The sequence below is a fragment of the Oncorhynchus gorbuscha genome, linkage group LG09, assembly GCF_021184085.1.
Source record: "Oncorhynchus gorbuscha isolate QuinsamMale2020 ecotype Even-year linkage group LG09, OgorEven_v1.0, whole genome shotgun sequence".
Lineage (NCBI taxonomy): Eukaryota > Metazoa > Chordata > Actinopteri > Salmoniformes > Salmonidae > Oncorhynchus > Oncorhynchus gorbuscha.
This window is the reverse complement of record NC_060181.1, coordinates 62439424-62463024: the sequence shown is the minus strand read 5'-3', so window position 1 is coordinate 62463024 and position 23601 is coordinate 62439424. Positions and strand designations below refer to the sequence as shown.

General features: G+C 40.6%; 2 protein-coding genes across 3 annotated transcripts; one reads left to right on the top strand and one right to left on the bottom strand.

The window, feature by feature from the left end:
- Positions 1–687: 687 nt before the first annotated feature.
- Positions 688–6649, bottom strand: LOC124043918 (GTPase IMAP family member 8-like). 2 transcript variants are annotated; one of them, XM_046363072.1, is made up of 4 exons: positions 6592–6649; positions 2748–3452; positions 1381–2592; positions 688–1269 (listed from the first exon to the last, which is right to left on the bottom strand). In XM_046363072.1, the coding sequence occupies exons 2-4, from the start codon at positions 3328–3330 to the stop codon at positions 950–952; spliced, it is 2115 nt and encodes a 704-aa protein (XP_046219028.1). In that variant the 5' UTR covers positions 3331–3452; positions 6592–6649; the 3' UTR covers positions 688–949. The 2 variants fall into 2 exon arrangements, with proteins under 2 accessions (XP_046219028.1, XP_046219026.1); XM_046363070.1 differs by lacking the exon at positions 6592–6649 and adding an exon at positions 3662–3750.
- Positions 5776–19321, top strand: LOC124043919 (interleukin-1 receptor-like 1). Its single transcript, XM_046363073.1, has 12 exons — positions 5776–5954; positions 13526–13573; positions 13785–13884; positions 14024–14264; positions 14992–15175; positions 15352–15502; positions 15819–15887; positions 15983–16112; positions 16284–16432; positions 17717–17845; positions 18208–18372; positions 18475–19321. The coding sequence occupies exons 1-12, from the start codon at positions 5925–5927 to the stop codon at positions 18882–18884; spliced, it is 1806 nt and encodes a 601-aa protein (XP_046219029.1). The 5' UTR covers positions 5776–5924; the 3' UTR covers positions 18885–19321.
- Positions 19322–23601: the final 4280 nt, after the last annotated feature.

The window sequence follows — 23601 nt, the reverse complement described above, 5'->3', positions numbered from 1 at the left end:
GTATACGGCAAATCAGGTAAACAAAATCATTAAAAAATGTGGGCAATTGATGAAAGATAACTTTAGCGCCACGGTCTATGAAAAGTTGTGGAACGGTAATTAGGAAACCATATGTAATTTGGGCAAACTATCACCTCATTCAAAGACGTTAGTTGCTCCTTTGACCTTTTACCGGTCTCCCTAAAACTCTTTACAGAACTACTATTCTGCTTCTCAAACAGATTCTACAGTGTGCTGGGTCAACTGTTCAAATCAAATCTGGTCACATACACATGGTCAGCAGGTGTTAATGCAAGTGTAGCGAAATGCTTGTTTCAATGGTTAACTTAAGGATCGATCACCTTTTGTTCAATTTTTGCCTAAAATGACATACACAAATCTAACTGCCTGTAGCTCAGGCCCTGAAGCAAGGATATGCATATTCTTGGTACCATTTGAAAGGTAGGATTTTTACATTTGTGGAAATGTTAAAGGGATGTAGGAGAATATAACACATTAGATCTGGTAAAAGACAATACAAAGAAGAAACCAACTGTTTACATTTTTTTTAACCATCATCTTTGAAATGCAAGAGAAAGGCCATGATGTATTATTCCAGCCCAGGTTCAAATTAGATTTTGTCCACTAGATGGCAGCAGTGGATGCGCAAAGTTTTAGACTGATCCAATGAACCATTGTATTTCTGTTCAAAATGTTGTATCAAGACTGCTCAGATATGCCTTATTTGCTTATTAATAACTTTTCATGTTCAAAACTGTGCACTCTCATTAAACAATAGCATGGTATTATTTCACTGTAATAGCTACTGGAAATTGGACAGTGCACTTTTTGCCAATATCAGATATGTCTATGTCCTGGGAAATGTTCTTGTTACTTACAACCTCATACTAATTGCATTAGCCTACGTTAGCTCAAATGTCTCGCTGGGGACCCACCAATCCTGATTTTATTATTTTATTAAATAGGGGCATTCAGGGGAATCAGACCCCACTTTCTTATCTCTGGCCTCTTCCTCTTGTATCAGTAAACTCCCCAGCAGAACCCCTGCTGCAGCCCCTATAGTAGTCCCTGTGGCTGCACTTAGTGGTGCCCTCACAGAGCCAGCCATGGCCCCAACCACTGCCCCCAGTACTGCTGCCCCAATCTTCAACCATGGTGCTTCTCTCTGTTCATCTCCAGGTCTCTGCTCTCGTCCTGCTGTGTCCCTCTGCCTCTTACCATCCTTCTGTGACAACATCTGTGTCTTTCTCAAATGTCTATGTTGAGTCTCTGTAAAAGAGAGTGCATGCATTATGATTTAGCATGAACAACAACCATATTTTACTTTAACTACATTTATAGCTAAATGAGATCTGATATAGAGGCAGTTAACGCACTCACTTAGATAAGAGTTGTCCACCATGTCCGCGGGTGCTGTAGATTCCACTCTGTGTAGTTGTATTCGATCCTCCTTAATCTTCACATGGTTGATCATGTCTTCTCTCACTTTATTCTGCTGCTTAAGCTCCGCTACATCTCTCTCTAGCATTGATAGCTCCACCTCTTTCATTTCATACCTTTGTTTATTCTCTTGTAACTCCTTCTGTATCTCAACAATCATGGCATTCAACTCCTCTTCTCTTTCAGACTTTCTCTTTTCCAGGTTTTCGATCTTGTCTCTCAGTTCTTTACTTTCTCTTTCATGCTTCCTCTCCATCTGACCCAATGCTCTGTCTTTCTCCACACACATTTGTTTGAGGCATTCCTTCTCTCTTTCGTACTCCAAATGTCTGTCTTCTATCTCCTTTTCTCTCATTGTGTTTCTCTGCTCCATCTCTTTCAACATTCCATCTTTCTCCTCATATCGCTTATCTATTTCCTCTACTTTCCTCTCTTCCTCTTCAATCATTCTTTTCAGCTTGTCATTCTCCCTCTCTTCCTCCTCTAGTCTTCCCCCAATCTCCTCAGAGCTTTTTGTCAACTTCTTTTTGCTCTCCCTGAGCTCCCAGTACATTTTGAGCCAGTGTTCACCATCGTTTCCCATCACTGTCTCCTCAATTTTCTCCAGAAGTTCAGTGACCTGAGGGCCTCCAGCCGGGCTTGTGTTATCAAAGACATGGTACCTGTTGCTACATTTATCGACAAGCCACTGAAGGGCAGGCCATCTCTCGATGTGAAGTTCGATGGCTGTGTCGCCAAGCTTGTCTCCCCAGGTGAACAACACTATAGCTTGACTCCAGACTGACCGACCAATCAGATTCAGTATTTCTTCTGCTCTTGACCTGTCTGTCCCTGTGAATGTTTCGTCACAGCGTACGACCACGAGGACAGCGTGCGGCTCGGGAGAACAAAGAGATGCACCTTGGGTAATCTCAATTCTTACTACTTCAGGAGTGTCCTCAGTGCAGTATCGCCCATGCCACCCGGGTGTGTCCACCACTGTGACTTGTCTTACGGTGATGTCACCCTGTCTTTTCACACTGTGTGAAGTCGAGTGTCCAGCCTCAAAGGTTTTCTTACCCAGGATGCTATTTCCAGATGAGCTCTTCCCAACCAATCGAGGTCCCACTATCATGATTCTCTGTTCAGCTTCAGATAGTTGGTGGGACTTACCTAAATGGGAGATATTTATTTTAGATTACAATCTATTTGCATGATTTCAGATATGGTACCAAACCAATTGAAATGTAAGGGTAACGTTTTGGGGAAATCATTTGGTAGAAAAAAATATATATACAGTATATATTTTGAATTCGTCCGATCCTCACCCCTGAGCAGAGATCTGAGTGTTTCCCTCTGTCTCTGAACCTTCATCCGTCTCAAACTCGCCCTCTTCTCCTCTGCCATCCTCTTAACTTCAATTGCCATTGAAAACCTCTCATTCATGACAACATAAGCAGGACCACCTGCCACCATTTCATCTATCTTCCACAGCAGCTCTGGGACCTGAGTGACATCACTGCCCCATGTGTTGGCCCTAGTGTTTAAAGCATGATACCTATGCCCACACTTCTTCACCATCTCCTGGAGAAACCCATGTCTCACTATGTGTTCCTCTAGTGACATTCCCCTGAGTTTCTCACATTGGGTAAACACTACCATCATGTGTCTCCAATGTATGTGGTTGAGAAGGTTGAGGGGGCCCTCTACTGTCCATTCCCTGCCTTTGCGTGAGTTCAAAGGGATGACCATGAGGAAGGCATGGGGACCTGGTTGACACATGGATATGCTGTCTTCTATGTTACGGTGGACAAGGAGAGGGTCCTGCACAGAGTACTGGATACATCTGTCTGATGTGTTGACCACAGTGACCTGCCGGCCATCCACTAGACTCTGTCTCCTCACACACATCTCCACGTCCCTCCTGGTGTCAAACAGCTTCCTGTCCAGGATGGTGTTTCCTGTTTGACTCTTCTCCAGCCAATCCCTCCCCAGGAGGATGATTCTCAGCTCAGGGAGAGTACGCTGGTCCCCTATTAGAGAAAAGAGTACATGTTTTATAAAATATAACAGAATTTAATTTAGGCATTACAGTATTAACACATTTCCAATATATGACCAACATTTTAGCTAGAATCAACATAACATATGACTATTGATGATGAGGCCTATATACTGTAAATAAAATGTGAGAAAACTATAAGCAATGCACTGAAAAGGTAGATATAACTCAGTAACTGACCATTCTGTCTCTTTGCTCTGGAAGCCATTTAGTACCTCTCTCTCTCTCTCTCTCTTTGTTGGACTTCCCTGAAGTATACTCATTGAACCCTAATATCCTTTCCATTATCTTTCGTTTTGACAGGCTGGTCAACAGTCAAAGTCCAGTTTCTCCTGACTGTAATGTAACTCCACCCACATTGCTGAGAAATGACATTTCAGTTCAGTAAAGATAACACATCTTCATGAAGCAAATTACATTGACTGACAGACACAGTTATATAGGTAGTCAGTCGTGGATCTAATGATTTCTGTCATGTCATTGAACACCAAATGTCAGAACATTATCCATACGAAAATGCTAATCTAACATCAAGTAACGTTTAGAATGGTGTGCCTTAAAAAAGTATTTATCCGCTTCCTCAAAAATATTTTTTTATTCAGATTCAAATTCAGAGTGAATGTAACAGCTGTTCCACTGCCAGGCTGTACAATAATCCCTTAGTGAGCATTAACTGATTGCAAACCATGCTAAAAGTAATAGGGCCTTGGCTACAGTTAAGAAATCCTGAATAATTACTGTCATTCTCGAAAAATAATTAACAAGCTCTCTCCTAGAGATAGTATTGCAAGACTTCCTGGAGTCACTGATGGCTTTTAAGCTTAAATAATAAAGGGCTGAGTTTGCAATCCAGTGTACAGTATTTTCTTCCGATACAGTTGAAGACTGTACTGAAGAGACCCACTCCCTTCAACCTGCTTGTGCAAGAGATCTATTATTATTTGTATTTTCCCATCTCCTTAGTGAAAACACCATTTAGACATCATAGTGTCAGCGTAAGATTTGATAGTTGACTCTCAGATTGTCATTCAAACGGTCTGTTATTGCCAAAGCATGTGAGCAAAGGTTCTGCTAAATACAATTAACATTTCAGTCAATACAACATATTCATAATTTACATGATGTAAATTGTACATTTCTATTATATACAGCTCCTCGGAGTTTGGAACACACATGGTCCAAGTCTATGGTAGGACTTGCATATAAACCATGGGTATTTGAAACACATGGGTGTTTCAATGTGATATGGCTGTGTGAAGCGTATGACTAATACCTGCCGTGCCAAAGTCTTCAGACCTGGATTTCTTCACATTTTATTGTGTTACAATGTGTGATCAAAATTGAATTGCATTTTTTGTAAATAAATAATCTACAAAAACGAATGTCATGTCAAAGCCAGAGAGTATACTTTTTTTTCTGGGGGGGGGGGTGCTTGGGAGAGGTGAAGGTCGAGTCATGCGGCCTCCTTGGCCAAACCCGCCGCTAACCCGGACGCAGTGACGCCACAAGCACTGTGATACAGCGCCACTTGGGAGGCCCTAGATTATTATTATATATATTAAGATAAATTAAATAATCATAACTAAAGGGTAAAGTCTACAAAACTTACTCCATGTCATTGACAGATTAAACTTGAATTGTTGCAACTCATTGTGTTGCTGTCCGCCGGTGGCTAGCTTGCCAGCTAGCTAAAATTGTCCCTTTCCTATATTAGACACGACTGGAGATAGGGATTTGGACTTGTGGCTTTACTTAATTCTCCGTACTGGCCAATGATTATAACGGCAAATCTTATCCAACCATTAATTCATACATTGTTGTGCCTGACCTGAGAGGATCTAAGTTATATGTAGTTAGATGTAGAAGGCTAATGTTAACTAGATAACATTGCCCACGAATTGAAGTTATGCCACAAAACAATGAGATATTTCACCGGATGTATAAATGTGAAGCATACGCTTGCCATTTCCACTCACTACCACATATGGTAGTAAGAGGGAGCGCAGTGGTAGAAGATGGAACAGATGGATTTTGGCAGACGTTCTGCAAATTTTCTCATCGATTAAACATTTGATCTAAATTAAATGTTATGTTCCCAGAACTAGAATATGTTACAAACATAGTGGACTAAGTTTTGTAGACTTTACCCTTTGCCAAAGTTGTAAAAAATTTGGGTCGTTCAGGAGTGTTAAAGCGAATTGGGTAATTGCACACGCGCACTTCAGAGTAGACGTTCCCTAACGGAAATACGCACGTGTGCTTGCGCGTGCTTGGCCCTGCCCACTATAACTCCTTTGTTCTTTTTTGAAAGGACAACATGTGGTCGATCTTGGTTTAGTTATAAACATATTTGGTTAGGCTAGCGAATAAGCATTTTAGCCAGGTAGCCTAGGACAACAAAAATGTAAAGCGTGTGTACTGTATGACAAAATGATAAACGCTAATGACAAAACGTTTTTTTTCTACAAGTATGGTGAGTCAACATGTTTTTCTACATGCACACAGAAATCAGACAGCCACATTATATTTAGCTTACGTTGACTGGACTAAATTATTGTGTAGATTTTAGTTGTCACTGTATTAGACCAAGCAGAGGTGATTTGATTATGTTTAAATGTTAAAGTTGAAATGGTGATGGAAAGTGGAGGCAGCTCATGTTTTCTTTGTAACTTGCGGTAACTCTGTGGTTCTAAGTCAATAGTTGTTTAGTGGTCCGAAAATGTCAGAAACTTACTTAGCCATGCAACGGTTTGTTACTGTACATGCAATATGCATTGTGGACTTCACTGGACAGAGGTTGCTATCTGGTTTTGTGATTAAAAACAAAGGTGTGGTTGAATTTATTTGGGTTTTGTCACGGTCGCAAGGCATATGAATTAACAGGTTATAGAACAAACAACGCCATTATCACAACACATTTTACCCATGCACCGCTACGGAGTTAGAGTTGGATTTTTCCAATAAAAACTTTCCAGTGTTAGAAATAACATTAACTTCTCTGTATTTGTCCTAGAAATATATACCATACAGCTGGGCAACATTCCAAACACTTAAAAGACACGCTAACCCCTCTGCCATCAAATCAAATGTATTTATATAGCCCTTCTTACATCAGCTGATATCTGGGACAGATATCAGATGGGACAGCAAGGAGTCATCATGCCAGGTAGTCCTGAGGTATGGTCCTAGGGCTCAGGTCCTCTGAGAGAGAAAGAGAGAATTAGAGAGAGCATACTTAAATTCACACAGGACACCGGATAAGACAGGAGAAGTACTCCAGATATAACAAACTGACCCTAGCCCCCCGACACATAAACTACTGCAGCATAAATACTGGAGGCTGAGACGGGAGGGGTCAGGAGACACTGGCCCCATCCGATGATACCAGGGCCAAACAGGAAGGATATAACCCCACCCACTTTGCCAAAGCACAGCCCCCACACCACTAGAGGGATATCTTCAACCACCAATTTACCATCCTGAGACAAGGCCGAGTATAGCCCACAAAGATCTCCGGCACAACACAAGGGCCAACCCAGACGGGAAGATCACATCAGTGACTCAACCCACTCAAGTGACGCACCCCTCCTACGGACGGCATGAAAGAGCACCAGTAAGCCAGTGACTCAGCCCCTGTAATAGGGTTAGAGGCAGAGGGAACCGGCCAGACAGAGAGCAAGGGTGGTTCGTTGCTCCAGAGCCTTTCCGTTCACCTTCACACTCCTGGGCCAGACTACACTCAATCATATGACCCACTGAAGAGATGAGTCTTCAGTAAAGACTTAAAGGTTGAGACAGAGTTTGCGTCTCTCACATGGGTAGGCAGACCATTCCATAAAAATGGATCTCTATAGGAGAAAGCCCTGCCTCCAGCTGTTTGTTTAGAAATTCTAGGGACAATTAGGAGGCCTACGTCTTGTGACTGTAGCGTACGTGTAGGTATGTACGGCAGGATCAAATCAGAGAGATAGGTAGGAGGAAGCCCATGTAATGCTTTGTAGATTAGCAGTAAAACTAACTTTTTTTTTGGTTTTAGTCAGGATTCTAGCAGCCGTATTTAGCACAAACTGAAGTTTATTTTGCGCTTTATCCGGGTAGGCAGAAAGTAGAGCATTGCAGTAGTCTAACCGAGAAGTAACAGAACCATGGATTACCATGGATTCTGCATTTTTGGACAGAAAGTTTCTGACTTTTGCAATGTTACGTAGATGGAAAAAAGCTGTCATTGAAACAGTCTTGATATGTTCGTCAAAAGAGAGATCAGGGTCCAGAGTAACGCAGAGGTCCTTCACAGTTTTATTTGAGACGACTGTACAACCATTAAGATTAATTGTCAGATTCAACAGAAGATCTCTTTGTTTCTTGGGACCTAGAACAAGCATCTCTATTTTGTCCGAGTTTAAAAGTAGAAAGTTTGCAGCCATCCACTTCCTTATGTCTGAAACACAGGCTTCCAGCGAGGGCAATTTTGGGGCTTCACCATGTTTCATTGAAATGTACCAATTGTGTGTCATCCGAATGACATCCCCAAGAGGTAAAATATATAGTGAAAACAATAGTGGTCCTAAAATGGAACCTTGAGGAACACCGAAATTTACAGTTGATTTGTCAGAGGACAAACCATTCACAGAGACAAACGGATATCTTTCCGACAGATAAGATCTAAACCAGGCCAGAACTTGTCCGCGTAGACCAATTTGGGTTTCCAATCTCTCGAAAAGAATGTGGCGATCGATGGTATCAAAAGCAGCACTAAGGTCTAGGAGCACGAGGACAGATGAAGAGCCTCGGTCTGATGCCATTAAAAGGTCATTTACCACCTTCACAGGTGCAGTCTCAGTGCTATGAAAGCGTCTAAAACCAGACTTAAGCATTTCATATACATTGTTTGTCATCAGGAAGGCAGTGAGTTGCTGTGCAACAGCCTTTTCAAAAAAAATTGAGAGGAATGGAATATTCAATATTGGCCAATATTTTTTTAAATGTTTTCTGGGTCAAGGTTTAGCTTTTTCAAGAGAGGCTTTATTACTGCCACTTTTAGTGAGTTTGGTACACATCTGGTGGATAGAGAGCCGTTTATTATGTTCAACATAGGAGGGCCAAGCACAGGAAGCAGCTCTTTCAGTAGTTGAAATAGGGTCAGGTATGCAGCTTGAAGGTTGAGTGGCCATGATTATTTTCATCATTGTGTCAAGAGAAATAGTACTAAAACACTTGAGTGTCTCTCTTGATCCTCGGTCCTGGCAGAGTTGTGCAGACTCAGGACAACTGAGCTTTGAAGGAATACCTAGATTTAAAGAGGAGTCCATCATTTGCTTTCTAATAATCATGATCTTTTCCTCAAAGAAGTTCATTAATTTATTACTGCTGAAGTGAAAGCCATCCTCACTTGGGGAATGCTTCTTTTTAGTTAGCTTTACGACAGTATATATATATATATATATATATCTTTTTTCGGATTGTTCTTATTTTCCTCATTTAAGTTGGAAAAATAGGATGATCGAGCAGCAGTAAGGGCTCTTCGGTACTGTCTTTCCAAACTCGTCGGAAAACTTCCAGTTTGGTGTGGCACCATTTCCGTTCCAATTTTCTGGAAGCTTGCTTCAGAGCTCTGGTATTTTCTGTATACCAGGGAGCTAGTTTCTTATGAGAAATGTTTTTATTTTTTAGGGGTGCAACTGCATCTATGGTATTGCGCAAGGTTAAATTGAGTTCCTCAGTTAGGTGGTTAACTGATTTTTGTCCTCTGACGTCCTTGGGTAGGTAGAGGGAGTCTGGAAGGGCATCAAGGAATCTTTGTGTTGTCTGTGAATTTACTTTTTTTTTAAAGTATGCTCCTTGGTTGGGGTCTGAGCAGATTATTTGTTGCAATTGCAAACATAATAAAATGGTGGTCCGATAGTCCAGGATTATGAGGAAAATCATTAAGATCCACAACATTTATTCCATGTGACAACTAGGTCCAGAGTATGACTGTCACAGTGAGTAGGTCCAGAGACATGTTGGACACAACCCACTGAGTCGATGATGGCTCCGAAAGCCTTTTGGAGTGGGTCTGTGGACTTTTCTATGTGAATATTCCAAAAATTAGAATATTATCTGCTATGACTACAAGGTCCGATAGGAATTCAGGGAACTCAATGAAGAACGCTGTATATGGCCCAGGAGCCCTGTAAACGGTAGCTATAAAAAGTGATTGAGTAGGCTGCATAGATTTCATGACTAGAAGCGCAAAAGATGGAAATGTCTTTTTCTTTTGTAAATTGAAATTTGCTATCATAAATGTTAGCAACACCTCCGCCTTTGCGGGATGCATGGGGGATATGGTCACTAGTGTAACCAGGAGGCGAGGCCTCATTTAACACAGTAAATTCATCAGGCTTGAGCCATGTTTCACTCAAGCCAATCACATCAAGATTATGATCAGTGATTAGTTATTTGACTATAATTGCCTTTGAAGTAAGGGATCTTACTTTAAGTAGCCCTATTTTGAGATGTGGGGTATCACTATCTCTTTCAATAATGACAGGAATGGAGGAGGTCTTTATCCTAGTGAGACTGCTAAGGCGAACACCGCCATGTTTAGTTTTGCCCAACCCAGGTCGAGGCACAGACACGGTCTCAATGGTGATAGCTGAGCTGACTACACTGACTGTGCTAGTGGCAGACTCCACTATGCTGCCTGGCCTGCACCGCACCCTATTTCATTGTGGAGCTAGAGGAGTTAGAGCCCTGTCTATGTTGGTAGATAAGAAAAGAGCACCCCGCCAGCTAGGTTGGAGGCCTTCACTCCTCAGCAGGCAAGGCTTGGTCCTGCTTGTGGGTGAGTCCCAGAAAGAGGGCCAATTATCTACAAATGCTATCATTTAGGAGGGGCAGAAAACAGTTTTCAACCAGCAATTGAGTTGTGAGACTGCTGTAGAGCTCATCACTCCCCCTAACTGGAAGGGGCCAGAGACAATTACTCGATTGCTGACACATCTTTCTAGCTGATTTATACACTGAAGCTATGTTGCACATCCATCAAATGAAGTGGATACTTCTGATGATGCCTGACGAGTTGCAAGGCTAGGGAGGAAGGAATCATTTTTAAATGGACCGCCCTTGCCTGGAAATTTGTCACTCGATCATCCCGCTATGTTTGTGTTTTCAGCTACGGGTAGCTTGTGGGTGCTTTATTTGCGCTACGTCAATCATGATTACATGTCTACTTATATTAACTATATAATTATTAATATATACCTACTGTATAATAGCTAGCTAATTAATTAGCTAACTAACATTAGTGTGAATAAGAAAAAAATATTTCTACAATTTCCAGAAGCTAACCAAACAAAATCAAATTTCTGACGCGTGTTTGTGCATTAGTAGCACAATTTCTAACTTATTTACATTAGTTTTTAGTTACACTTGTATGTTGACTACATATTGACGTTTTGGAAGACTTTTCTTAGCTGGTGTACAATCATTGCAAATTTAATTATGGGGTGTTTCAGGCCCCGAAGTGGACATAATTGTACACTTGCAAACTCCATTAAAAATGAGGGCTGAGGGGTTACCGTTGCAAACTACCCTGCTAATAATTTGGACTGACAAGAAATATGGCTGCGGGGATTCGCCCAAGGGCCGAGGGCTGTGTACTTTGATTTTCGAAACGCAACCCTGGACTGATAGATATTTGAAGGAGCGGTTGGACTGCGACAGTGTCTGATGGGTATTGTAGTTTGGAATTATGGGAAGGACACTGTGGAGATCGTTTGCCCACAACTCCTAAACTACTGCAGTCAGCAGCCTGGACGTAACATAGTAAATGTAAATCCGGGACATGCAAATTAGTATTATACCTTACATTTGGTATGGTTACAGAAGAGAGAAGGTTACTTAACTCAAAAATGAAAGTAGGGTGGTTGGTCAGGCATATCTAGTTAATGTCTTGCAACCCAGAGGTTACATGCTTGAATCTCATCACGGACAACCTTAGCATTTTAGATAATTAGAAACGTTTCAACTACTTGCTACTTATATCTTCTTTGCTACTACTTAATGTTAGCTGACCCTAACCTTAACCCTTTAATCTAACTCCTAACCATAACCTTAACTCTAACCCCTAGGCTAGCTAACATTAACCACCTAGATAACCTAGCTAACATCAGCCATAACAAATTGCAATCTGTAACATATCATACGAATTGTAATTTGTAAAATAAAATACAAAATGGATGATGGACATCCACAAAGTAGTACAATACAAAGTTTAACACATCATACAATTTTTATTTAACTAGGCAAGTCAGTTAAGAACAAATTCTTATCATGCATCAGTATCATGCTGTGGGGTTGTTCTTCAGTGGCAGGGACTGGGAGACTAGTCAGGATCGAGGGAAAGATAAGTGGAGCAAGGGATAGGGAGATCCTTGATGAAAACCTGCTCCAGACCGCTCAGGACCTCAGACGGGCAAAAGGTTCACCTTTCAACAGGAAAAAGACTGTAAGCACACAGCCATGAAAACACAGGAGTGGCTTCGGGACAAGTCTCTGCATGTCCTTGAGTGGCCCAGCCAGAGCCAGGAATTGAACCTGATCAAACATCTCTGGAGAGACCTGTAAATAGCTGTGCAGTGACACTCCCCATCCAACCTGACAGAGCTTGAGAGGGTTTGCAGAGAAGAATGGGAGAAACTCATACAGTGCCAAGCTTGTAGCGTCATACCCAAGAACTCACATTTCCAAAAACCTGCTTTTGCGTTGCCATTTCAGTGTAGTGTGAAAAAAAACTATTGAATCCCTTTTATAATAAGGCTGTAATGTAACAAAATGTTCTGTCATTCTTTGAAGGATATTATCTAGCAAGCTTAGCAACTTTGCTCATTTGACTTTTGTTTGACTACTGTTACAAAGTTTTTATGATTCAACAAAGCTATACTCGGGATGTGTTCTGCACTTCCTGTGCGCACTCTGTGTTGAGATAGCCTACTGCTGAAATGCGCTGAATGCTGCAACAAGTATTAGACGTTCATTCATGTTTCTCATACGAACAAAAAGTTGTTCCAAATGTCAAATTCTGAATTGTTTAAGGTTAAGTTTAGTCATTAACTCCAAAATATTAAGGGTAGGTATTAGCGCAGAATGGTTAAGGTTTGGGATAGGCTTAAAACAAAATATGCAACCTTTTACACCAGAAGCAGATGCTTACGCCCATCCACAACACCCTAGCAAAACCAAAACCTACTTGAAGGTAACATCCCTCACTGTTGCCCCTAGTGGCTGGTTTCTACATCTCCCGGTGTCCTCAGACATGGATGGATGTAATTCATTGAGGAACATGATAACACTCGTGAATTTTGAAACGGGCTGTTTCAAAATTCACAACATTGTCATTGGCTGATCAAATATATACTCATTACTAAATATCAGTTTAATTTGCTCTGAAATCATTACATAGTGACGCAGCCAAGTCAACAAGGTGGCTCAGCGCTCTCTTATTTGGGGAGAACCCTGGCATAGAGACCATATCTTGGTTTTAAACTCTTTAAATGGTCACTGGATAAATTATGAATTCCTTGTACTAAAACTTGATAGATTTTGGGGAAAGATTCATTTCTAGCTGTAATTATATCTGAACAATACATTTCTATTTTGCATCAATTATTGTGTAATATGTATTCAGTGAACACACCTTTGATCGCACATGGGATAGAAATTAGGACAATAAGATTTTCAGTACATTTTGATGGGTAGTGCAAGTGTATTTTCTAATGTGAAAACAGTGTAAGAGTTTGGAGTTTTGTACTAAGAGTTTTGAAAATTCACCACATGCTTGTGAAAATAGCACCAAAGCGATTTGAACAAAAATTGTAGCAAAGGGGTTATTTTCCAGAGGTCTTGTTGCATGTCATGGTTTCTTCATTCAAGCTTAATATGTTAAATGGCCATTTCAATAATCCACATTATGTCAACATTTTAGTTTTCATAATTTCTGCAGTATCTATAACAGGATATCCTAAAAAGATATTGAATGAGATATATGACTCTTGTTCTTATCAGTGGATGCAAGTTCCTGTTTTACAGAAAATGTGCTCCTTCACATTCAGGGTAAGCTCTTTCAGTAATTCTTCACTCTGAACCTAAAAATGTTTTCTGCATATGTATTTTATTCCCTCTTGAAAATAATTATGTCATTTATTGTAAAAACAAGTAAAGCATGATCCTGATGTTTTGTTATAGGGTCTTGTGTGGAATGATAGTTCCTGTCTGACTTTACAATAAGGTAACATTATTTGTTTTTGTTCCCCTTGTCTTGTAGTTGGTGGATGGTGGTCTCATGTTCCTGCTCTTCAGTTTGACTAGGATTTCTGCCCAGAGAGAAATGTCCTTAAACCCCACTACAATAGGTCATTACACAGGTATAGCAGCATCTTCAGATTTCACACATTTCTACATCCCATTGTTACAAGGCATAGTGAATATATTGTACCTTGAACAATAGACCTCTTTTCCTTCACATGCAACTTAATCAGGTAATGTATGTTCATGTTTTGGCAGAATCCCCATGTGAACTATTTGACAAGTATGAAACTACTGTGACAGAGGGGGAGGCCCTTAGTTTGCCAGCCTACTATGACCTGAGTGAGTTGGTTTGGGCCAGCGTGACTGAGTTTACCTGGTACAGAAACAGAACCCAAGAGCTCCTGTCCTCTGAGGAAGAGCGTGTGCATCATCATGGACCGGTGCTCTTCTTCCTCCCCCTTTTAATCAACGACTCTGATCAGTACTACACCTACTGGTAATACAACAACTGTGTGTTTGTGTTTAGGGGTTACATTGGTAATTGAGAGCGAGGAGCCCTGTTTGGGAGGGTGAGGGTTGAGTCTAGGGTTAGTGTTGAACCTGGATGTGTACATAGGGCTAGGGTAGGCATGCACATTTACAAAGAACAAACCTTAGGGTCCCTTGTCTTGCATGAACATTGAATAAAATTATATTCGGACTTACTCTGCCGACTTGAAATTGGAGACAAAATATCCACAGAAAACTATTATTACCGACTTCAAAACGCCAAACTCTGTGTGTGGCAATGGAGATGTTTGCTCCTGACCAAGCACAAGACGGAAGGACATGCACAATGATGCATGCATATTGACACAAATTCTGCAGGTGTTTACATGGTTTTGAGCATGTGCCATGTGACAGAAATTTCAACGGCAGTTCTGGCATTCTAAAAAGTTGGGTAAATAATACTTTCCTGTGGATATTTTGTCTCAATATTCGACCCACTGAAGGACCAACCACACAGAGAGCTGGTAGGGTAACATGCAATACAATTGTATTCAACATTCTGGCTTATAAGGAAACTTTCTAAGTTTTTATACTGCTTAGTTTCAGGCTATATATACTCTTAGAAAAAAACATTTGCTCTCTACAGCCTAAAAGGGTTCTTCGGCTGGCCCCCAGTTAGAACCCTGTTGGTTCCCTTTTAGATAACTGTTACACTGTATATGCTTATGTTCCAGGAGAAAGGCAGCAGACACCTGCCTAATTTTTGTGACAGAGGTGATTGTTGTCAAAGCCCAACCGTTCGATCATTCAGTCCTGTTTAACGATATCTCAGAGTCAGCAAACAACATTGCTATCCCATGTCCTGACCCCGTGGAAAAACTGTGCCAGGATGGAAAAGAAAACTTAGCCTGGTATAAGGTACTGAACATGACCAGAATGCTAACACAAACCTCAAGTCTGCAAAACTATTCAACATTGGTTCTCAACTCCTGTCCTAAAGCTCCTAAGGGTGGCACCTGCTCTTAATGAGTGGAATCAGGTGTGTTACTGCTATTTCAGCAAAGAAGTTTGTCAAATTGTTTCTTTAATTTCAGAATTTCAGTCTCATTCCAAACGAGTCTGAGAGAGATCTGTGGGTGTATGGCGCCTCCAAAGCAGACGAGGGCATCTATACGTGTGTGTGCACGTGGGAGCACAATGGGACGGTTCTCAACACCTCTGCATCCAGGAGACTAAAGATCCAAGGTATGTAGGTTGTGACTTGATGACAGCTCTGTCAATCCTCTCAGCAGTTTATTTATTTGATTTTAGCTTTGCTAAAACCTCATCCAAGATGGCAGCAGGGTCAGCAAACATGGAAACTCGAGGCTACATTACAGCGGGTTATTAGGCTCCACTAGGTACATTAGGCTCCATTTATATAAAACAAACAGAATTAAAAACATCAAAAGTGACCCTCATATCACATGTGGTCTTTGTGGCAGCAACAATCATCAATAACAACGTTTTGAATATATCCAAAAGTATCTTTCTGACTAAACTGTGTGTTTGTCTCCTTCAGCTCCCTCTGCCTCGCATCCTCCTCAGATCAACCTGCCTAGAAACGGAAGCACAGAGACCACTGACCTGTGTAGGGATCAAACCTGGCTCAAATACTTGTGTTGTGCTTGGTTTGGTTTGCCCGGTATATCTCTCTGTCTTCATAGTATCTCTTGTTCTTCATAGACACCACTAAGAAGTTGAGGTGTGAAGCGTTTTGTGGGCAGAACATTGAAGACAACTGTCACGTGTGGTGGGAGATAAATGGAATGAAAGTGGGCTCGCAGCAGCAAGGCTACTCGGTGAACACCACCAGGTATGTACACACATGCACACACACACATATGAATTTATGCATACACACAAGCACACACACACTTGTTTTAGAGAACAAGGTTATAGAATTAACACATTTCCTTGAAAATAAGACCCCAGATTCACTGTTGAGAATTTGCTATGTGAATGTTTTGTGTGTGTGTTACTGTAGCGATGTGGAGGTATCTTCAATGCGGAGTATCTTCACAGCTATCCTGACCATAAACACAGTGACTATGAGGGACCTCCAGTCAAAGTTCACATGTGTTGCAATGAACGACCAGAAATGGGATTATGCAGTGGTTACTCTCAAGCTAAGACGTTAGTGCACACACTCTAAAACAAACATAACACAGACATACAGTTGATGTCGGAAGTTTACATACACTTTGGTTGGAGTCATTAAAACTAGGTTTTCAACCACTCCACAAATTACATCACTCCAGCAACCACTCCAAGTTCATCTGTACAAACAATAGTATGCAAGTATAAACACCATGGGACCACGAAACTGTCATACCGCTCAGGACGGAGACGTTTTCTGTTTCCTGGAGATGAACGTCATTTGGTGCGAGAAGTACAAATCAATCCCAGAACAACAGCAAAGGACCTTGTGAAGATTCTGGGGGAAACAGTAACAAAAGCATCTGTATCCACAGTAAAACGAGTCCTATAGAAGCCACTGCTCCAAAACTGCCATAAAAAAAGTGATACTACAGTTTGCAACTACACATGGGGACAAAGATTGTACTTTTTGGAGAAATGTCCTCTGGTCGGATGAAACAAAAATAGAACTGTTTGGCCATAATGACCACCGTTATGTTTTGAGGAAAAAGGGGGAGGCTTGCAAGCCGAAGAACACCATCCCAACTGTGAAGCACAGGGGTGGCAGCATCATGTTGTGGGGGTGCTTTGCTGCAGGAGGGACTGATGCACTTCACAAACTAGATGGCATCATGAGGGAGGGAAATGATGTGGATATGTTGAAGCAACATCTCAAGATATCAGTCAGTAAGTTAAAGCTTGGTCGCAAATTGGTCTTCCAAATGGACAATTACCCCATGCATACTTAGAAAGTTGTGGCAAAATGACTTAATGACAACAAAGTCAAGGTATTGAAGTGGCCATCACAAAGCCCTGACCTTAATCCTATTGAAAATCTGTGGGCAGAACTGAAAAAGTGAGTGCGAGCAAGGAGGCCTACAAACCTGACTCAGTTAGACCAGCTCTGTCAGGAGGAATGGGCCAAAATTCACCCAGCTTATTGTGGGAAGCTTGTGGAAGGCTACCCAAAACGGTTGTCCCAAGTTAAACAATTTAAAGGAAATGCTGACCCAGTGGGAATGTGATGAAAGCTGAAATAAGTCATTCTCTCTACTATTATTCTGACATTTCACATTCTTAAAATAAAGTGGTGATCCTAAGACAGGGAATTTTTACAAGGATTAAATGTCAGGAATTGTGAAACTGAGTTTAAATGTATTTGGCTAAGGTGTATGTAAACTTCTGACTTCAACTGTATATGTCACACAGACACACAAAATCACACATGCAAACTCTGTAACTTTCTTGGTGTTGTGTTCTCCCTGTCCCCCCCCCCAACAGGGTTTATGTTCATGGGTCTATGTGTGGTGCTACTGCTCTTCTTGCTAGCTGCTGTGGCTGTCAAAGTCTTTGACATCGATCTGGCGCTGCTCTTCCGTGGAGTTTTCAAATGCTGTGGTCGATCTGAGGGTAAGAACATCTAGCCACCCACTGAAGTGTAATGATGCTATTTCACAAAGATATTTCATTGTACAGAAATGCTTATTCAGCCTACATGATCTATATAGTATTGGATACCATATAAACATATTACTACATTTAGTTCTTAGTCACCACACTGAAGCATGGCCCACTGATTGTGCAGTGCAGTTGTCTGCAGTAGGCCCTTCTCAACAGGTCCCGGCTGGGGTCAATCCCACTGCAAGTGTAGAAGTAATGGGCAAATTTATATTAAAATAACTAAATTTCAGTTCAACTAGAATTTAATCAAATCTCTACAATCTTCTCCTTTCCTGCTGAGATTTGACAGAAACCTCTGTCTGAGTTTTCAGATGGGAAGGTCTATGATGCTTACGTTGTCTACCAGATGGATGGCGTAGACAAGGAAAGGGAGGAGAAAGTGCATCACTTTGTGAGCATTGTTCTGCCCACTGTCCTGGAGCAGAAGTGTGGCTTTAGACTCTTCATCCACGGCAGAGACGACTTACCTGGGAAAGGTTGGTTCTTTCAGACTGTGTCCTACCCTCTTAAGAAGCAATAAACAGTAATAAACATCAAAAGTTAACTTCTCCCTCTCCTCTCTGTTCTGTTGTCCCCAGACCGCTTGGAGTTGGTGGAGGACTGCATGCGGCTGAGCAGGAGGCTGATTGTCATCCTGACCCCCAGCTCAAGCACATGGTCAGGCTCAGGAGGTCAAGGGTCATGTGGCCAATGGGGCTACTCGTCTTCGTTGACCACAGCGGAGGACTATGACTGTCAGGTGGGGCTTCTCGAGGCTCTGGTCCACAGTGAGATGAACGTTATCCTCATCCAGCTGGGGGACATGGGGGAGGGTGGCTACACACACCTGCCCCCCGGCCTGCAGCACCTGGTCCGCAAGAATGCCCCCTTAATGTGGCATGAGGGAAGGCGTGGGTCGATGCTGCCCAACTCAAGCTTCTGGAAGAGGGTGCGTTACATGATGCCTTGGCCGCGCCACTCGACTAGTTTTGACAACCAGTTAATATGACTGTTCTATGTGAACAATCAGGTCTGTGGACTTGAAGTGCTTGTGGAGGTCTGGGTTCTCTGAAAATCCTTATTCCATTCATAGAAATATCATTAATTATTCCGTTGCTGTGCAGAGATATACACAGGTTAGCTGAGAACGTCACAAAAACGATGTGTATAATGTGGCAGAAGGCCGTGTGTTGTTGTGATTCTGGATGGCTAGCAACAATGACAAAGAAACTGCCATGTGGGGAATAGTAAGTGGCTAATTTCAGCTAGTTTTATCTTGTTCTTGATTCCATGTCTTGTTTTTAGGTATTTTGACTGATGTCATATTTATGCTAATATGGCTAAATGTGCTTGCTTACTAACCAACAACTGTAACAATGTATTTGTGAGAGAACAAGTGTTCATTGTATAACTTTTTTATGTTTTCAATAAACATTTGAGACTAAACATTGTTGACAACATGTAAACTATCTAAACCAACCCGTTCTGTTTTGCCCCATATTTGTGCACGTCTGTTTTGTTGCTAAACAACCAACCTGTCTATGGCAGCTGCCATAGTGACATACAGTTGAAGTCCAGCTTCTGATAGTCTAATTGACATAATTTCAGTCAATTGGAGGAGTACCTGTGGATGTATTTCAAGGCCTACCTTCAAACTCTGTGCCTCTTTGCTTGACATCATGGGAAAATGCAAAGAAATCAGCCAAGACCTCATAATAATTTGTTTTAGACATCCACAAGTCTGGTTCATCGTTGGGAGTGATTTCAAAACGCCTGAAGGTACCATGTTCATCTGTACAAACAATAGTACACAACTATAAACACCATGGGACCACGCAGCTGTCATACTGCTCAGGATGGAGACTTGTTCTGTCTCCTAGAGATTAATTTACTTTGGTGTGAAAAGTGCAAATCAATCCCAGAACAACAGCAAAAGACTTTGTGAAGATGCTGGAGGAAACAGGTACAATAGTACATATATCCACAGTAAAACAAGTCCTATATTGACATAACCTGAAAGGCCGCTCAGCAAGGAAGAAGGAAGGCCATAAAGATCATCAAGGACAACAACCACCCGAGCCACTGCCTGTTTATCCCGCTATCATCCAGAAGGCGAGGTCAGTACAGGTGCATCAAAGCTGGGACCGAGAGACAAACAGTTTCTATATCAAGGCCATCAGACAGTTAAACAGCCACCACTAACATTGAGTGGCTGCTGCCAACACACTGACTCAACTCCAGCCACTTTAATAATGGGAATTGATGGGAAATGATGTCAAATATATCACTAGCCACTTTAAACAATGCTACCTAATATGTTTACATACCCTACATTATTCATCTCATATGTATACGTATATACTGTACTCTATATCATCTACTGCATCCTTATGTAATACATGTATCACTAGCCACTTTAACTATGCCACTTTGTTAACATACTCATCTCATATGTATATACTGCACTCAATACCATCTACTGTATCTTGCCTATGCCGCTCTGTGCCATCACTCAGTCATATATCTTTATGTACATATTCTTTATCCCCTTACACTTGTCTATAAGGTAGTAGTTTTGGAATTGTTAGCTAGATTACTTGTTGGATATTACTGCATTGTCGGAACTAGAAGCACAAGCATTTCGCTACACTCGCACTAACATCTGCTAACCATGTGTATGTGACAAATAAAATTTGATTTGATTTGAGAGAGAAAAAGCCACTGCTCCAGAACCACCATAAAAAAAGCCAGGCTACGGTCTGCAACTGCACATGGGGACAAAGATTGTACTTTTTGGAGAAATGTCCTCTGGTCTGATAACAAAACTAGAACTGTCTGACCATAATGGCTGTTGCTATGTTTGGAGGAAAAAGGGGGTGGCTTGCAAGCTGAAGAACACCATCCCAACCATAAAGCACGGGGGTGACAGCATCATGTTGTTGGGGTGCTTTGCTGCAGGAAGGACTGGTGCACTTCAAATTAGATGGCATCATGAGGAACTAAAATTATGTGGATATATTGAAGCAACATCTCAAGATATCAGTCAGGAAGTTAAAGCTTGGTCGCAAATGGACATTGACCCCAAGCATACTTCCAAAGTTGTGGCAAAATGGCTTAAGGACAACAAAGTCAATGTATTGGAGTGGCCATCACAAAGCCCTGACCTCAATCAAGGAATGGGCCAAAATTCACCCAATTTACTGTGGAAGGCTTCCCAAAACATTTGACCCAAGTTACACAATTAAAAGCAATGCTACCAAATACTAATTGAGTGTATGTAAACTTCTGACCCACTGGGTATGTGATGAAATAAATAAAAGCTTAAATAAATCAGTCTCTACTATTATTATCACATTCTTAAGGTGGTGATCCTAACTGACCTAAGACATTGAATTTTTACTAGGATTAAATGTTAGGAATTGTGTGAAACTGAGTTTAAATGTATTTGGATAAAATGTATGTAAACTTCCGACTTCAACTGTATATGGCACAGATGTCCGTTTTTGTTTTTGGTCCTTATATATTCTTTAATACAGGGCCGACATACAAGTTCCGTACTTTTTTCCCCTTCTACATGCCTCCTCCATTTGTGTGGCAAGGCTGCAATTAGTTGGTTGTAATTTTCTGTAGAGCAGACTTTTCCAAATGTCTGTGTTAGCTGCATGTGTGACATAACTCCACCAGTCCTATTTATATCATTCACTAAAATTATACCTTTTTTAAACAATTCTTCAAAAACAAACGTTTTAATCAATTAGTATTTTTGAGTTTAACCACAATATTTGTTGTATTACGTGTTCTGTCTTTTCAGGTGGATTAACTGAAATTGCAACCAACTAAGGCTTGTTTAAAAAATAACTATATTTTGTAGATTATTTACTTTTCAAACAACCCAAAGTGAGCAGGTGTAATCTGAATAAAGGGGAAAAGGAAATTCTTGAACAAGGGTTGAGACATTCCTACCAATTTTCTAGAGAACCCTTTTTGGATTTAAGTATAACTTTTACATAACTGATGCCTTTAGTGAGAGGTCTAATGCTTTAATATTTAATTATTTCTGCCCTCAATTCATATTCGTTATAAAAATAGGCCCTTTTAATTTTGTCTGGCTTGCCATTCCAAATATAATTGAATACTTTTTGTTCATGTAGTTTAAAAAGCAGGGGACTAGGTGTAGGCAAAACCATAGCAAATAGGTAAACTGTGATATGACTAAAGAGTTAATCAGGGCAATTCTTTTTTTCCACAAATAGACAGGTATTTTCCTTTCCATGGTGGCAAGATCTTATTTATTTTTGCTAACTTTCTATAACAATATATTGGAGTGAGAATATTTATTTCTTTTGGGATTTGTATACCGAGTATGTCCACACATCAACTACACGGTAATGTAAAATTTGCATTTTTTTGTGATTCAATACTAAATGTAGTAAATTATCATAATTTGGTTTTAATCCAGAGAGGATAGCAAAAGTATCTAGATCATCTATGAGGCCGTGGAGAGATTCTATATGTTGTTTAAAAATGAAAACATGAATCATCAGCATACAATGACACCTTAGTTTTTAAGCCACGGATTTCTAATCCTTTAATATTATTGTTTGATCTAATTCTAACAACTAACATTTCGATGGCAATAATAAATAGATATGCAGATTTTGGACAACCTTGTTTTACTCCTCTAAATAGTTTAAAACTTTCTGAGATGTAGCCATTTTTTTTTACAATTTTACACCTAGGGTTACTATACATAACTTTATCCCATTTTAAAATAGGTTCCCCAAAATTTAAATATTCTAGGCATTTATATATAAACGCCAGTCGTACTTTATCAAAAGCCTTTTCAAAATCAGCTATGAAAACCAGGCCTGGTGTCCCCAATATTTCATAGTATTCAATTGTTTCCAGTACTTGTCTTATTATCTCCAATGTGTCATCCATGTAAAAAAAACTGTCTGATTAGGATGAATAATATATATTTACCTTTATTTAACTAGGCAAGTCAGTTAAGAACAAATTCTTATTTTCAATGACGGCCTAGGAACAGTGGGTTAACTGCCTGTTCAGGGGCAGAATGACAGATTTGTACCTTGTCAGCTCGGGGATTTGAACTTAAAACCTTCCGGGTACTAGTCCAACGCTCTAACCACTAGGCTACCCTGCCGCCCCAGGGGTGACAATACTTCTTTAATTCTGTGCGCCAAGCATTTTGCTAGGATGTTTTGCATTACAACACTGAATTGTAAGAGGTCTCCAATTTTTTAATTGTATTAGATCTTTATATATACCACTTGGGTCCTGTTTTAGTAATAATGATATCAGACCTTCTTGTTGCATGTCTGATAATTTACCATTTATATGGGAGTGGTTAAAACATGCTAATAATGGTCCTCTGAGTATATAAAAAAAGTATGCCATCCAGCCCTGGAGTTTTCCCAGCCTTAAAGGCTTTAATTGCATCAAGAAATTCCTCCTCTGTAATTTGACCTTCACATGAGTCCTTTTGTACAGATGTTAATTTGACATTATTTTTAGGGGGGAAAAAACATACAATTAGGTTCAGTTAGTGGAAATGGAGGACACTGAAATTAAAACATATCCTTAAAGTACTTTATTTCCTCTTTCAAAATATTATTTGGTGAATCATGCATGACTCCATTTGTTACACGTTTCTATAAAAAAAAGTTGGTAGCATTTCTACATTGAAGATTGAAAAAGAATTTGGT

What these genes read in the sequence shown, in the direction of transcription:
- LOC124043918 (XM_046363070.1), bottom strand. Translation starts at nt 3,689, where the DNA reads ATGGCTTCCAGAGCAAAGAGACAGAATG. An exon ending in ACTCAGATCTCTGCTCAGGG is followed by an intron (nt 2,593 to 2,747) that starts GTGAGGATCGGA and finishes TCTCCCATTTAG; the next exon opens with GTAAGTCCCACCAACTATCT. An exon ending in GGTGGACAACTCTTATCTAA is followed by an intron (nt 1,270 to 1,380) that starts GTGAGTGCGTTA and finishes TCTCTTTTACAG; the next exon opens with AGACTCAACATAGACATTTG.
- LOC124043919 (XM_046363073.1), top strand. Translation starts at nt 5,925, where the DNA reads ATGACAAAACGTTTTTTTTCTACAAGTATG. An exon ending in GTTTTTTTTCTACAAGTATG is followed by an intron (nt 5,955 to 13,525) that starts GTGAGTCAACAT and finishes TGTTCTTATCAG; the next exon opens with TGGATGCAAGTTCCTGTTTT. An exon ending in GATCAGTACTACACCTACTG is followed by an intron (nt 14,265 to 14,991) that starts GTAATACAACAA and finishes CTTATGTTCCAG; the next exon opens with GAGAAAGGCAGCAGACACCT.